The sequence below is a fragment of the Nothoprocta perdicaria genome, unplaced genomic scaffold (assembly GCF_003342845.1).
Source record: "Nothoprocta perdicaria isolate Ctin4 unplaced genomic scaffold, notPer1 scaffold_21, whole genome shotgun sequence".
NCBI classification, from domain to species: Eukaryota; Metazoa; Chordata; class Aves; order Tinamiformes; family Tinamidae; genus Nothoprocta; species Nothoprocta perdicaria.
The window spans coordinates 4,340,924-4,357,218 of record NW_020455316.1 but is presented as its reverse complement, the minus strand read 5'-3'; the positions used below and the strand labels follow the sequence as shown (position 1 = coordinate 4,357,218).

Genomic DNA, 16,295 nt, shown 5'->3' with positions numbered 1-16,295 from the left:
CTGGCCGTTTCACATCTTACTGTTGAATTATTTAAAGCTTCTAATAGAGAAATTAGCTTATTTCATGATCTAAGTGAGAGTCACCAAAGCCTGGGCAAATGGTATAAAGGATGTAGGGGCATCTTGGCTTTTTGAGGAYGTATAATGAAAGGATTTAATGAGATTATCTCTGGAGTAGTTGAACTGTGGGTCAGTCATGCCAAGAATATTTCGTTTGTTGGTAATTCTCTGGCCTTTTGTCGTGTTTGGTGGGACTCAGAAAAGGAGGTAATGCCCCTTGTCATCACAGAGAAATTGCCTGTAACTAAGAAGCATTACAGCTGAGTACCTTGGATTTATCAGCCAAAATCAAAGTTACACTCTATTTTCCCTGGCATGAAGAAAAGAACACCTGAAAGTAAAATCTCTCGTAGTTACAATAAGCTAATTGTGACTTTTATCAGATTTCATTTGAGAGGTGGCAAAGCGAGAATTTAGGAGATGCAGGCAAGCAGCCTGRTTGAAGAAAGCAGCTGCTTTCTTTTTATACTTTTTTTTCTGATATGTTACCATTACAAAATGAGAAGGTGCCTTTATTTAACAAGCATATTTTGGGGTGTTTTGAGTTTTGTAGCCTCTTGGACACTTCCCATTTCAAATGGAGAACCTAGACCACTTTTCTAAGAACTATGCCACATTACCTTCCTCTTACCTTCCCATTAAAAATATCCAGAAAAAGAAAAGCCTTTTTGCCTTATACTGTAGTTTCAGCTAAGGGCCTAGGCTGTCCTGCCTCTCACATTCCCAAAGACACCTTCTCTGGCACAGACTTCTTTGCACTCTTCCAGTTTGCTCCTTGCTCAGTGATGGGCTTAGGCTCACTCAAGCTCCAGACGTAGTGGGTCCCCTCCCAGAGCCAGGGACGCCAGGAGCACTGGGCAGAGCCAAAACGTGTACTGGATAAGAGGAGGCAGGAGAGAACCTCTATCTTAACAGAGAATTTAGACRCTTGCCTAAGATTTCTGATACCAGTTCACTTCTCTGAGAGTTAAGGGGCTTTGTTCATAGTGGCTTTTTTGGTTGACTTCGCCTCCTGCCACTCAAAACATACTTCACGTGTCACCTTTCATCCATCCATCCAGCAGCAACCCAAAGCCTGCTATATACAGGATCCATTTCACCCACACCAGGGGGAAGCAACTTCTAGAATGAAGACAGACAGCTGTTTAACACAGCAGTTCAAAGAACACCCTGTCCAACTGAAATTACAGGGGAAGACTGAAACAGCAGCTTACAATTACCCAAGGACCTACAGGAYGGATCGTTGCCCTCCAAAGATGGTTGAAGCCCGTGCAGACAGTCTGGCCTTGCCACTAATTTTGCAGATGGAAACTGCAGATGTTCTTTTTGGAGAGGGCACACGGCTGGCAGCCTTTAAAGCTGTCGCAGTGCACACAGCAGGGAAACTCTCAGACATCCAGCGGAGCTTTAGGCTCTTCCACATGCAAGCTACACTACCCACGCACTGTCAAGCACCTCGGTCAGCGGCCCTGGCGATGAGGAACGTGCGCTCCTGACAAGCCTCGTGGACTGCAAGCTGTTCTAAACTGCACTGGGTAGAAATCACCACTGAGGTGAGTTTAAGTTAACTAAACTCAGTATAACTGAGACTAACCTCCCTCAGTGCCTTCCTTAGGTAAAGCAATGGGGATGCAGTTTTTAATGGCTCTGCATGGACGCAGCCAATCCCTCTGGCCCTGCTCAGGGCTTTCGGATGAGAAGAGGGAGAGAGAGGAGGGGCAGGACAGGGCCAGGAGGACGGAGTGGCCACGGGGCAACGGGATGACCGCAGGCAGGGAACCACGATGCTGCACTCAGAAGAGCACAGAGCCTTTCAGCTTATCCGAAGTGGGAAACGGCTGCAGGCAGATTGACTTACTGTTCAGGTGAGTTTTTGTGAGAAAAAAGAGAGTTGGATACATTCCATTTTAACCACAGCTATTGATGTATTTGGCTTGAATATGGGGTTCTGAATAACAAAGCCTAGGTTCCTCACCAGCAAGTGCTGAAGATAAAGCCCTGTGCACGTGTGGTATCGCACTGACAAGGAGTGGGTCTCAGATTCAGAAAAGTCAGTGGAAGTAAATGCGACTGCCCAGCACCAAATGTGCTGCCTCTCGGTTCATCTCTCTGCCCACTGAGAGGGGATAAAGGAGGAGAGTCCAGCAAAGCTGGAGAGCACCGGAACACCCATCATGGAAAATGGTGTTCAGAAAGAGCCAAYGCAGAAAGGAACAGGAAATAAAATGGAAAGAGTGGCATGGCAATTATATCAAATTATAGTGCCGGGAACCACTGAGTAATACAGCATTTTTACCAGCCACTGGCAAGGGAGGTCTTCAAGAAACATGATGCCATCACCTCTACTCAAAAACAGAAAAAAGCATAAAGAAATTCAAATAACGTTTGTAAGCAAACAATACACAAATGTTACCCCAAAGCTTCCAGCTTCAGGTTCTCGTTCCTTTCAAACTGCATGTATCTGCATTCACTTGAAACCTTCCCTTCTCTCTCTCCTTTCTAGCAGGAAGTAAAGTTTATATCAAATGCCCTTGTGGCCACATATTAACTATTTAAAAATGACTCATTCAAAATATAACTTACAATATATAATATACAAATATTATATATTATAATATACAAAAACCAACATATCTTTCAAATAAAGATCTCAAATGGAGAAAACGATATTTTTTCTGATTTAAAAATGTTTAGCTATTCCTGTTTAATTGTTCCTTATTACCAAGTTACTAAATCAAGGAATTTAGGTAGTTTTCAATACAGTACCTGAGCAGTGGTGAGGAACACCTCGTCGTCGATATGTCTGAGCCCGCACGCAACAACGCCAAGGGCAACTCCTGGGAACACATAGGAATTGTTGCCCTGTCCAGGATAGAGCGTCTGCCCACTTGGGAGAGTGACGGGATCGAAGGGACTTCCGCTGGCAAAGACGCCCCGTCCCTAAACGGCAAGAGCAGAGCAGGAGATGGAGGGAGGGAAGCCGGGAGAAGCTGCTGAAACCCTCAGTTGCTGCCACCCCTTTCAGGGTGAAGCTGGAGGTGGYGGCGGTTTCAACCACCGCTCCGAGGGGCTGCTGCAGCTCCGGCACTGAGCAGCTGCCAAGGGCTTGTCCAGGTAAGGGGGACACTAATTTAGAAGAGGGAAAAGTGGAAGCCAGCRTGAATTAGTCATTTGGTGCCTCCACGTGGGAGGATGGGATGTGGGAAGATGCACAGAAAGCTCCAGAGTTGTCCAGCTCAGGGTGGACAGCACCGCGGCGCCAAGGAGGGGCRGCGCTGCTGGAATTTCATCCTGTGCAGTGGGGGATCTTCCACAAAAGGGTGCCGGTGCCACTGCTGCTGCCCTGCTTGGGTGCAGGGTTAGGGTGGCCCTTGGGTGCACCCTAGGGGTGGCCCAGGGACGGGCTGGGACTCCCTGGGATGTCACCCCACGRGGCAGCCTACAGCAGAAGCTGCCCATGGGGCTGCCTCTGGGCCGGCTCCTTGCGCAGGGTCGTGGGCACCAAGCACTGCCTGAGGGGATGGAGATCACCACAAGGAGATCATCTGCAGCACCTCCGGTCCTCTCCTCCCTAGGGCGCTCCTGACATCCTGGGAATCCAGAAATTGCAGATTTAGACTAATAAGGCAAGTGGCTTTTCACAGGCCCAAAGGATCGGCTTAGGAGGCAGTACCCTAGAATTTAAGCAGTAAATTTAGGTGGAGAAGAGAGGCTCAKGAGGAGCCAGGCCTCTCTATGCAAACACTGCTAAAGTGATAAATGTTGCTGTTAAAGACTCAAGAAACGCTCTGTATGAGSAATATCTCTGCCTATTTTAGGGAACTGAAAATGTGCATTTTAAATACACAAGTGCTCCTATTCAGCCCTTCAAGGAGTATTCTGTTTAGCTTGGTGTCAGGCAGTATTATCATGGCCTGCTTATTATATCCTTCGGTGACAGATCAAACACTGCAGCRTGGCTTTCGCTCCGCTTCCAGATAYAGATTCCCGTTATAGCCAGCCCTTTACGGAGCTGCTGCCCTGATTCCTGCCTCTCACTGTAATTGTGAACTTCTCAGCGGGGCACGGCAGCTAAATCTGTCTTCTGGACACTGGGGAACTGCCCTGCTAACTGCCCTGTCCACGACAAGAAATCCACACAACAAAATGCACAGAATAAATCACTCATACAGAGCAAATTGCAGGCTGAACTACAAGAGAATGTGCTTACTGGCACTTAGGTGTGTAATTATGAAACACTTCAAATAAGCACACACAGTTTGCTTAATTTTCACCTAGGTTTCAGTAACAGAAATCTTTACAAAATTTCCTAATTCATAATAATTATTTTAAAAATTCTATTTCCCATACCAAGGCATTTCCTTATCCTACAGTGTATTTATAAAATCTCCAAGGAAAAGCATGCCATTGGGCATTTGTATTACACAGAGCAGTACAAGTCAAAAATAGCCACAGGGCTTTAATGATTGACAATTACCGATGCCTCGGCTATAATAAAGAACTGCAAATCTTGACTTACATTCTACAAAAGCCRTTACAATTTAAGAGGGTTCAGGCATCTCTTGACTTCGGTGAACTGTTTCTTGAYAGAATCATGAAATCCTGCTATTTAATTTAACTCATTTTCTACACACACAGAAACACACTTAGTATTTGCTCCTCCATCCCTCCTCTATCCCATGTGGAATTTACCATGAGCTTTGCCCCGTGTCCCGGGCACACGTTAGGGGCCGGTTACCTCTGTGTATTTGTAGCACTGCTCGGCAGTGCACTCCGCTTTGCTCGTGGGGTTGCTGAGAGCAAAAATAATGGGACGTTCGTTGAAGGCAGCCATGTCCTCAAGGATTTGCTTGGTAAAAGCACCACCAACTGCAGCAACTCCTAAAGAAGAGAAACAAGCACAAAACAAGCAAACAAGTGCAATTTGTTCGAGGTAACTCATGCACACCGCTTTTAAAAGAACAGTTTCTTTCACTGCAAACCTGCCCTTGTAAAACGTAGTGCAACTTCTAACAACACTGAAAAAAGTTCCGCAAAAAAAGAGATTTTGSTTCTTCAGGTGCTATAAATTGCTGGCATTTTCTTTCTCCCCATATGTTTACCTCATGGATTATGTACAAGGGTAACGTGCAAGGTCCCTCCTCCAGGGCCTCCCCTCAGCCCCTCTTGCCCCGGGCCCTCGTCCCTCCGYGTCCCGCTTCATGTGGCGTTTGGCACGAGCTTTAGGAAGGTGGGGGTTTCAAGCTGGGTGGCTTCCTGCTTCTAAAGCAAGGTGACTTCCATGTATGTAAATATGGGTATGTTATGGGTCAATTCATCAAGCACTTTGTACCAGTGAAGAGCCATGTCRTGCTCTTTGAAAAAGGACAGAAAGGATCATCTCTGAGCTGAGCCCAGCTCATTCGGATGGGGGGAAACGCAGGGACCCCAGCCCCGTGGTGCTTCAGACGATGCTGGTTCCTGCAATGGTGACACCCACGTGTCGTCCCTGGCCCAAGGCAGCGTCTCCCCCTCCCTGTGCAGTTGGCTGAAGTCCCCTCTGCACCTCTGTGAGGCCCTTGCTATAAAACAGCTGTATAACATCTGGCTCCCAGATAAAGCCAGCAAGAGCAGGTAAGTGCAAGGCGGTCTCCTCGGGCCTCACACAACAGACTGGATCCCTTCTCTCCCACCTGCTGTGCCTGGCTTCCATTTTGACTGACACGAGGAGGAAGCAGCGAAAAGGCACCCGTCTCCTGCAGCTCCCTCTCCAGCCCCAGCCGACGGACAGTCCCAGAGCGACGTCCYGAGCTTGAGAGGCTGCCCTAAGCGTGTCAATCCGAGGTTGCTTCCCTTACAACGTTCCCATTAAATCAGAAGTAGCTTAGAAGACTGACACGACTCTCTTGTAAGTGCCTGCACCACCTTGGATTATTCCACCTGTGAGATGGCGGCTTTGGAAGGAAAGCTCTGCTCCGTACCGGGTGATTCCTGTGTGCTCCTGTTTGCCCGCAGCTGCTCAACAGAACCGTGCTTAGRGTTTTGTAAAGCAACAAGGTGGACTCTGTTCCGAGGAACTTGATCTTGCCTCCACACAAAGCCAAATCCCCACTTCTTTTTTCWGAGAATAAGGACGCTGCTTTAAAGTAAAAGAAATTACCTATTAGCACGGATGGTTTTATGTCTCTAACAATATCTTCTAGATTTTTCATTTCGGCATGTTCCTGGGCAAAATGTTTCTTCTCAGCCGTTAATGCGGCACGTCCCTGAGTGAGGGAATAAGAAAAAAGTATTTATTGTATATAAGTATTGTAAGATATATATACAAATATTTATGTATAGATGTATACATATATATGTATATAAGTATTGTATATAAGTATATTATTATATATATTATTATTGTATATAAGAAATGTAGATCAAATTCACTAATTTTAAACTTACAAAAAGTCTAAAATACAACTGTAATAACTGTAGATAAAAAAGGAACACGCATTTCTTCTTTGAAGCGTTCTTGAAGTTGCCATACCTGCTGACATTTGATCAAGTTTTTAAAGTTAAAATATACATATACAGAGTAGTATATGTTTATCTATAACACAGCATGGAGGAGCTGGGTGGAAGGGAATTTCATAACTATTATCAAAACAGAAATATTATTTTTCAACYTTTTTTTTTTTTCTGGACTTGAATAGACACCTGGTGGCTTCATGCCGGCCTCATTTAATTCCTTCCTTCGGAATTCGACCCAGATGTTCCATTCATGGGTTTTATGGATCCCAACTGCGTTGCCATGAAAGAGCTCCCGCCCTGAGGGGCCCTCGGCCCTGGCCGGGGCCACCCAAAGGCAGCGCCTCAGGGCCGGGCACAGGGCACAGGGCCCGAGGCGGCCGCTCGCCGCCACCGTCCGCAAGCGGGAGCGGAGCCGCGGGAAGCAACGCGGCACGGGGGGCAACAAGCGGCCAAAATTTGCGGGAATTGCTCCATTTGCTGAATAGGTTGAATATCACCATGACAGCGGCATCGGAAGATTTCATCAGAGCCATTTAAAGTAAGTACTAAGGCCCTCAAAAATCTCACAGTTTCACACAAGGTAATTGATAGAGATGAGGAAAGACACAAGGAAAATAAAGCTCCCCTTGCCTCCGCCCAGATTACAGGGAATTTCCACAGAGTTTTCCTCCTCCACATGCTTCTTACGTGACCAAAACACGGAGCTATCAAACAAGAGGGCTATTTCGGCGCGCACAGATACAGCTCTTTAGTGTCCTCTTACAACTGCTTCCACAGAAACACTTTGCTGCAAGCACCTGGTTTCCTTTGCGGGCAACACGTAAAATCCTCAGCCTCCAGAGCGCGCCGCAACATTCCCCATTTGTGGCACATTGGCACTGGAAGCGATCCCGTGTCCACATGAGCTGTTTTCCTGCTGTTTCCCTGCGCCCGGCAGAGGCCACCACAGGCCGCATGCCCGTTTTGGAGCTGTCTCAGTTTGAAGTAGGAATTTCCCTTGATATTCTCAGGGGTGGAAAATACGTTTTCTTTCTGGTCACCAAAGGACAAACGTGTTTGTTACTCTCTAACCCAAAGCCTGGAGCTAGAAGTACCTGGAAGCATCACAGTACAAACCACTTGTCCTGCTCTGGATTTGTGGTTGCTGAAATAGCCCCAAGGCGGCCGACGTGGAGGAAGGTGTCACAGAAACCTGGCACTGGGCACAGGGCAGGTCTCCCATCTCCTGCCGGCGCCTCCCTCGGATTCCTGACAGCCTCTACTGGGGAATCAAGTTTAAACGTAGCCGTGGAGTCCTGGTCTGCCCGGGGCTACCAGGAGAACAGAAGTCACCTCCAGAGGCTGCACCGTGGGGCCAGCAAATGAGCTGCATGTGGCCCTCATGAGCCACCGGCTACAGAAACCAGGGAGGTGAATTGTGACAGCCCCATGGGGCTGCCTAAGCTCAGATACATTTCTTCCATATCTTAATATCACACAGGGGACTATGCTATTCTTAAGAAAAAAAAAAAAAAAAGGATTTTTTCTTTATTCCAGCTTTGTCTGAATTAGCTTGGTCCCATTAGTCAGAATGAATCATGTCTCCAAGTAAATATTTTTTGTAGTATATTAACTAAGAATGAAATATTCAATTCTGTGGCTTGGCAAAAATAACAATAATATTATATGTATACACACACAAACACACACACACTTATATATGTGAACATACACAAAGATTTTTGCTTGGAAAATGCCTGTAAGAGAAAACCTATGACTTGAAGTGTTTTTTTTTACATTTTTAAATAGATTGAAAAAATATATTTTAATTTTTAATTCAGTGATCCTAAAGCATAACCCCCCTAAAAACTGTGCCTGAGATTCCAAGAGCAGCTAACTGATTTGGTTACCCAGCTCCAATAATTTAGAGGACAGTGTGTTGGACGGTATTTTTTCTCCTCGTTTTAGCAAACTTCTACCTTCTGTTCTGCACAGAAGAGAAAGGCCACAGCAAGATCCCCACGAGCTGCTCCAGCGCCCTGGCCACGGGGAAGGAAGGGAGAGCTCGGCGCTGTGTGAGCTCAGCCTCAGAGCAGAGAGTTCCCAGACCACCTGGTAGTGCTCCCAAACGTCCTGCTCTGGCGGGTTATAGCCCAAAGGAGCTTTTGTCAGTCTGCAGAGATGAGAGGATGGACTTCAAAATCTCGGTTCTGGATTCCTGATTTCCTGCATTCTCCCTCCTGKCACTGGAGAGCGGTATCGGTGGTGGATCTCCCAGCGGAGCAGGCTCTAACTGAGCACGTTTTCCATCCATGCAGCATCCTTAAGATGCCTGGTTCTCCAGCCCTGGCTTGGCTGCCTTTGGTGCTCTGTCTGCTGCTGCAGGGCATCATCTCGAGACAGGATAAATGTGTTCAGAGCTCAAACAGCCTGGCAGCGTGTAAACCTCACTGACATTTCCCTTGCCAATGGGAAGTGGCAAAATACTAAATATTCTCTACTCAGGGGGAATTTCTATAAACATGGCTGTTCTGTATACACAGTGCTGACTCCTTTATGTGGAAACATCATCTTCAGTCACTTGTGTGCTTGTCTTTTGAGCCCACTCTCTTGCTGTTTTAGTGTCACTAAAACACCCAGTCATTCAGGAAAAGGGGCTGGAGAACCCGTGACGTGGGGCTGTATCCCCTGCATCCTGCCAGGCCTCTCACCRCCCCGGGGCGGCACCGCAGCGCCTGCCTCGCAGCACAGCACTGTTTTCCAGAACTTCCTAGCAGAGGCTGTTATTGCCCGAATCCTCACCCAGCTCGGACCACCGTTCTCTTAAGCTGTATTAACAGTTTACTGCAGCGTGTAAGGAGCAACATTCCTGCATCAAATAACGTTACCCAGGCCCAAGCCGAAAGGATTTTCCTGTTGGAAAGAACAGACCAACCAACAGACTCTCACATTCGTATCTCTCACCGTATCTCTCACTTTCGTGCAGCTACTCAGGTGGAGGACACAGAAGAGYAGAAGGCAAAGCTGGAAAAAGAGGCTATACTTCTTTCTTGCTCTAACTTTCCAATATGTCTTTTCAGACCCAGCAACTACGTTTGTTTGGTGGACTCACTCTTCAAACTTGGCAATATCATTTCAAAAAAAAAAAAAAGAAAAAAAAAAGAAAGTAATATTTCATTGCATAACTTTTCTCATCACCATCTATTTTCATATCATTTTCTTAATGATCTGAAATTTCTCAACGTCTCACGGAATAGGTAACTTGCTACATACATTAACAAACAGAATAAGCTGACTAAAATGCTAGGAAGGCAGCCCCAGCATCCTCATCTTTAATGATACCAGGGCTGCCTAGATAGAAAAACACACAACTTCACAAGAATAAGGAAGGCAAAAAGCATAAGACATACTCAAAATCAAATAAAATAAAACTTAAGCTTTCGAAGACTTGATGAAAATGTCACACCTGGAGGGAAGGGGAAAAACACCGTCTCCATCACAATATCATTTTGTACCAAGAAACCTACTGGAAATTTGGGATCCGAACAGAAGGGAACAAAGCAGCCCGAAAGCCGATATGTTGCTATATTAGGAGCCAGAGTGGGATCTCAGATGTAAAGCAATAGGAGCTAAATTCTTTATTAGCACCCGAGTCACAATGCGGGCTGTGTTAAGCCAGCAGATGGAGGCCGGCGATACCCCCACAATAGCGGCATTCTCCGCGGGTGACATTATGCAGGAGAGGCCTCGGCAGCTCTGAAACCTCCCCGCTCCTCCTGGCCAAGGGAGGGTCACGTTAACACCACGCCACGGATCCTCCAAGCCGGGACCTTTCCATTCAAGGGGCAAAAGTAGCGCAGGACTCGGTAGGTAGTAGYCTTAGGAAAACACTGCTTGCCTTTCTGATTGGAACTGGTGATTTTTGGATATTTGCTGTGGATAAGGAGTAAAACAAGGAAGAGAGGCCCAGCCGCGTGCGGGGGCAGCTCCCACCGGTGCCCCGCAGGCCTCAGCCCCGGCCCAGCCAGGCCCAACCTGGGATGCAGGCGTGGGGCCCGTCGCGGAGCCCGGAGGCCCCAGCCTGTTCATACGGACAAACCAAGGGAGCGCTTGGACGGGCGCTCGCCTCCCTTCAGCCGTGTCAGTCGCGGCTTATTTGAGCCAGAGAGCAGAGACGGGGTCGGAGATAAACTCGTAAATACACCCGAGGTTCTTACATACCCAAGGGATGAGAATCACAAATGTAAGAGGCCTGTGAACCAAAAGCAGAGAGGTTCACTACTAGAGAGAGTAATTTCCAACTGCAAGGACTTTCCCTTTATTTGTTTCCTATGGGCTCCTTCCTGCAGAGTTGAAGGCAAGAGAAACAAGCAGCAGTTGTAAAAGCATCGCACAAGAAGGAAGATAAAACGTCCAGACAAGCTGGGTCCGAGATGTGCAGAGATGCCACAAGGATTTGCCAGGCCACCCTATACAGGTTATGAGAAGTCACAAAATATTTTAAAGAAAGGTGGAGATTCGGAGATGACCTCACAGGTTACTGAAGCCAAGGGCTTGCAAATGACAGGCGCTCTGGTTCAGGAATTAAAAAACAAAAACCCCAAACCAATCAAACCCCTCTAAATCCCCCACACCAGGGTCCTAATTCCCAGCCTTTCACCTAGCATATGTACCTAAGGGTAAAGACAGCAGGTTCAGGCCACAGGGATGGACGAGGCAACCTGGACACTGATTTAATAAATCTTTTGCTGCCCATTGTTTGGAAAAAAGCAATGTTTTGGGTAGCTAATGCCRCCATGATCAGCACTAAAACAGAGATGAGAAACAAAAATAAAATAAAGATTTAGGTGATGTTCTTTCAGTGCCACCTTAAAAACACATTATTAGAAGATGATGGCTGTTATAGTTAAGTCCTGTGTTTAAAATACACTTTCCCTGTGTATAAGCAAACACGAATCACAGGCAGGACAAAGTTTATAAATACTGTAATGGGAGCATCCATACACACACACACACACACACACCACTGAAATTCAGGGATCAGTCCCAAATGTCCTCTCTGTTCTCTACTCTCTAAGCAAAGCCCGAATCTTATATCCAGCTTTCAGACCATGGACTTTAATCGGGGTTGTGTCTATGGTAATCGGTAGGGAGGAACTTTTCCAGGTCAGTTTGCCACAGGCCTCCCAGCGGGGGAAGCAGGAGGAAAACGTGATAGTTCACATTCCCATGAAGAGGTTCAGAGGATAACCTGCAGGATTAGCTGGGAATCTCCAGTCTAGGTATTCAGGACCATAGGAAGCTCTCGCTGTCCCGGGCCCCTCCTGTAATAGTTTCATGCTCTGAGGGTTAAAACTATCTGATCTCAACTGATGCTTTTGTGCTTGTTATTCAGCTGGATTTCACCCAAACGGTCTGAAGTCTTACAGGGGATAAGATCATACATCTAATGGATGTTAAAAGACAGGGTATTTGATTGGACATAAGAATGACTGCACTGTGCTGTACTAGCAAACCTGCAGGACACAGCCATTGGAAGCCACGTTGTTCCCATTTGACCTGCAAAACTAAGACTTCATTCCTATGTGTGGGAATGCCCTTTGAGCCCAGGAGCTTGTGTGACACAAAAATCTTACACTTCCTTGCAACTTCCAGGTAAACTTCACCACAAGAAGAAGCAGACCGTGTTTGGCTGTCAAGGAACACCCCATCAGGAGCCTGTCAGGGGGCCCATTGAATCTATTTAAATATGAAAATACTTTAATATTTGCATGATGTCCCTGGGCATCAGGAGCCATCTTCCCCATCACATATCCTGATTGCCTTAACAATAAAAGAAGGTTTTGCCATTACTAGAGAATGACAGTAGAAGCTCATGTCTAAGTTTTCGGCAGGGTCAGTCCCTAATAAATGAACATCCTTGGACAGTCTTTCACTTTCTGCCTGGTCAGCTGCTTGATGCAAAGGAGTTTACTGTCTTAGGAGCTCATGGTGAAGAGCTGCACTAATAGAGCTGCAAGTGACAACAACAGCTTCAAAAGATGACACAAGAAGCGTTCACCACACATGGCACGTCGAAGTATGCCTGTGTGTTCTGCAGAAAAAAAATCCTAACAGTGGAAGTGCAGGAAAAGGAGCGATGTGGGAGATCTCACCCACCAGAGTATTCATATAGTCAAGTATATTCCTCAAGCACTTCATATGACAAAATGCAGTTAAATAACAGTTCCAACTGCKTATACTTAGTCTCCAACTATACAAGATTGCAAAGCAAATTCAGAAGTGGAATTTAATTAAACATTAAAACTTCAGTGCAAATGCCCTCATATACCTAAATGGGCATTTCAAGAGGAATGATATCTTTTTCAAAGAGTAAATCTGTATTGTTCAAGTGGCAAAATTCTAATACTCTTATGATCCACCATCTCTTCCTCATCCTGTTTGGGGAAAAAGTCCTTTCAAAGGTGTTTTGATCATAATGAGCAGCAGATTTTTAAAAGATTCTTAAATATAAGCAATGTGGTAAGGTCTGCAGAACAAAAAATAAGATGACAGACAATACAGCAAACATAACCTTCATCACAAGCTCCTTCACCACAACATAGCAGAAAAGCTGGTCATCAAGCTCAGTTTAATGAAGAAAGATGGTTCCCAGGGCAAAAAGCCTCCATCCCCCCTCCCAAGTAAATGAAAACACAGCTGCACTTCAAAAATTTAAAAGCCACAAAGGAAAAATCTGCTATAAAAGTCTGATAAGTGACTTCGTGGCAGCTTTTGGAGGGAGACATGAAGGAAGGGAGGGCGAAACTGCTCATATTCAAGTCAGCAGAGCTCCAAGGTCATTTTTCCTTGGTTTACACTGGTTGAAAAACTAGGCAGAGTAAATGAAAGGTTAAACAATGGTTGTCTGCACTTACGCACTGCGACACTGCCACATTACTGATCAAARGACAAAAGGGAATTAAGATGTTGTGGAAATTAATTTATTGGAACAGAGGAATTGCTGTGCAGGAGTCCTCATTTCTGTTATTTCTCAGCCTGCCAAAGCAACGGATCTGAGTATTTCCAGGACTGGAAGAGTYTCCACACGTCAGCTGAAATTGTTTTGGTGAGCAGTTCTTGACAGGACAAATCTTAACAGACTCTCATTGCAGGGGTTTCCTTCCATCCAGCTCCGCAGTAGGAACACAAGCCAGGGCAGCTCACCCAAGAGATSATCAACAGGTGAGCGAGGCCGGGGTTTGACAAATCTTTTCACTGCACTGGAAAGATTTCTCGTAAGAGAATCCCTCCCATGGTCCAACTGCCTCGCAAACCTAATCTTTCTGCTTCYCTAACTCCTATCTAAGAGGCTGCTCTTGTAGCACTTTCCTGTGATCAGCTAAGCCCCAAATACTCTCCCAAGTAYACCTAAGAAAGGCTGGTGAAAGCAACCATAGGGTCCAGGAGCAGTTTAACTACTTCCATGTTGTAAATACAACTTTCCAGAAGTTATATCACAAGCTTCAAGAGACTGAAGCTTTGTTTTCCTGATTTTTGATTATTCTTTTTAACATTTAAGCTACACAAGAAAACCAAGCCTAGCAAGCCCTGGACCAAAGGCTGGCTCCCTGGCGCCGCGCTCAGCCCTAGGCGGCCACGCGAGGCCCCTCTCTCTCCGCGTGGCTCTTCTGTGGGTCCCGCAGCGCCAGGGCCTGCGGTGGCCTTGTCCCCACATCCTCGTGTACCCCAGACTTGGGGCTCCCAGGACAGCCCAGAGCGAGTTGTGATGTGCGCTCGAGGCGCTGACCACTCTCAGCAGCTTCTGCAAGCAGAGCTGTGGGCAGCCCTGCTCTGGCTCAGGCCGCTGTTACATCTGCTTCACAAACCCACTCCAGGCAGCACACGAAATTCAGTGGGCTGCTTTTCTGGACAAAATACAAAAGGAAACCCCACAGAAAAGGAATAAGCAACTGAACAGATAACAACTTGTAGGCTGTGCCCAACGCTGACTGCTTTTGGCCCTGGGCAACAGAAACACTTGAACATGACTAAGCTCGAAGGTGGTGAGGAAAGGACAGTCACCAAAGCCACCACAAATTTCGACACTGTGAATGAGGAAGAGTTGCTGCATACTGATAGCACCAACCTGCCTTCCCAGCTCCCTAGCGAACAACAATAGCAGCCAGAAGAAAGAAGTGTTGGGGAAGAAAGGCTGGTCCATCACCCCAGCAGGCAGACATGCAACTACATGCAGCTACTCTACTGCTTTAGAGCTGCCAAGTTCCTACACTCCATCCTCCACCTCACTTTGCTTCTTTAACACCATCAGAAAGTGATTTTAGTTATTATATTATGATGTTATTTATTATTTATTGTTTTATATGATATTATTTGACAAACATTTTCCCAGTCTCCCTGGTGGAGGAAATGGTGCTACAAGCCATTCCTCTCTGGCAGCCTCTAGGTTTCATTAACCACTGAAGATGGTCAGGCTCATCCACGTTTGGACCCAAAGCACTTCAAGATTACTAGATGAAAGCAAAAACCATTCCAGATGTCCAAAATGGGATGTCCACAATGACTTCTATGGCATTTTCCCACCTCAGCGTCTATCATCTCACCTACGATCTGCGCTTCAACAGCAGGAGAGAGCGGTGCTGCGAGGCAGTTTAACAAACCAACACAGGTGATTTTGAAGGTTACACACCATGAATGCAGGATTAAATTACCTTCTGATGCAAGCAAAATATCCAAAATATTAGAAAGACAAAGAAGAACACTGCACATGAGCCAGCCTAAGCCTTTCTTTACCAACAGAGGCGAGCAGAAACGATGTCAACAAAATGCGAGGTGAAAATCTGAAGCCAACTGGGCTCTCCTGCATTTCTTTCAAGTAGCTCACAAACTATTAAATGCAAAACCACCTTTTAAAACATACCAGTTTCTTTACTTTGGCACTTGGAATACTTATGTTTCTTTATTTTGGAACAGGGAAGGAATGAGGTAAGGGTGACTGATGAAGTCTCTCAGCAACTTCAAATTCTGACCAGTGTTGATAGCACTGCAGACCACAGCATCTGCAACATGAGCTCTGTGTGTCACTGCAGAGAAGCTGTTTGAGGCAATATATCTCCGTTCCCACTGAAGGATGACATTTTGCAACACCAGAAAAATAGTCTTTCCAAAAATGTTCTTATTCCCTTAAAATCACCCTTAAATGTTATCCTAATAGTTTGTGTGTACATATGTGTGTGTGTGTGTGTGTGTGTGTGTGTGTGTGTGTACATCCATACACATCCTCACCCAAGACTATGCTAACAAATAACAGTTATATTTACAGGGGAAATATTAAATCCACAGCTTGAATATCTCTTTCGTTGTGTACTTTTTAAATGAACTGCTGAAAAAAAATCTCCTTATATGATCATCCCTGATAAAAATGGTGCAGGAACTCCCAGCATAATCAAGCTCCCAATGAAATAACACATCTGCCTTTGATCTAATGCACTTTGGAAAACAAAGCAGCTTGCTGTATCAAAAGAGAGAAACTACATTAGTATAAACAAAACTCAATATATGTTCTTGCCTTGTCTATAGCCTACAAAAAACTACCATGACATGGARTGGAACGAGAAAACTACATTACCTTTACAACTAATCCCTTCGAGTCAACCAGCCATATCCTTTTGATAGCCACATCTTTAGATACTCCTTCTTTTTCCATGGCCATAACAATGAGGTTTGCTATCCCCAGTGCAGCCTGAAGGAAAAAAGAGAAA

The 16,295-nt window shown here is 45.8% G+C and overlaps 1 protein-coding gene across 1 annotated transcript in view; it reads right to left on the bottom strand.

Annotated features, from left to right (window-relative positions):
• ME1 (malic enzyme 1) overlaps positions 1-16,295 on the bottom strand; it is a 159,973-nt gene that overhangs the window by 4,020 nt on the left and 139,658 nt on the right. Inside the window, exons 9-12 of the mRNA XM_026038409.1 lie at positions 16,163-16,276; positions 6,200-6,305; positions 4,799-4,941; positions 2,827-3,000 (exon numbers count right to left, since the gene is read on the bottom strand). Of these exons, the coding sequence (XP_025894194.1) occupies positions 2,827-3,000; positions 4,799-4,941; positions 6,200-6,305; positions 16,163-16,276 (537 nt within the window). The remainder of the gene's footprint in view (positions 1-2,826; positions 3,001-4,798; positions 4,942-6,199; positions 6,306-16,162; positions 16,277-16,295) is intronic.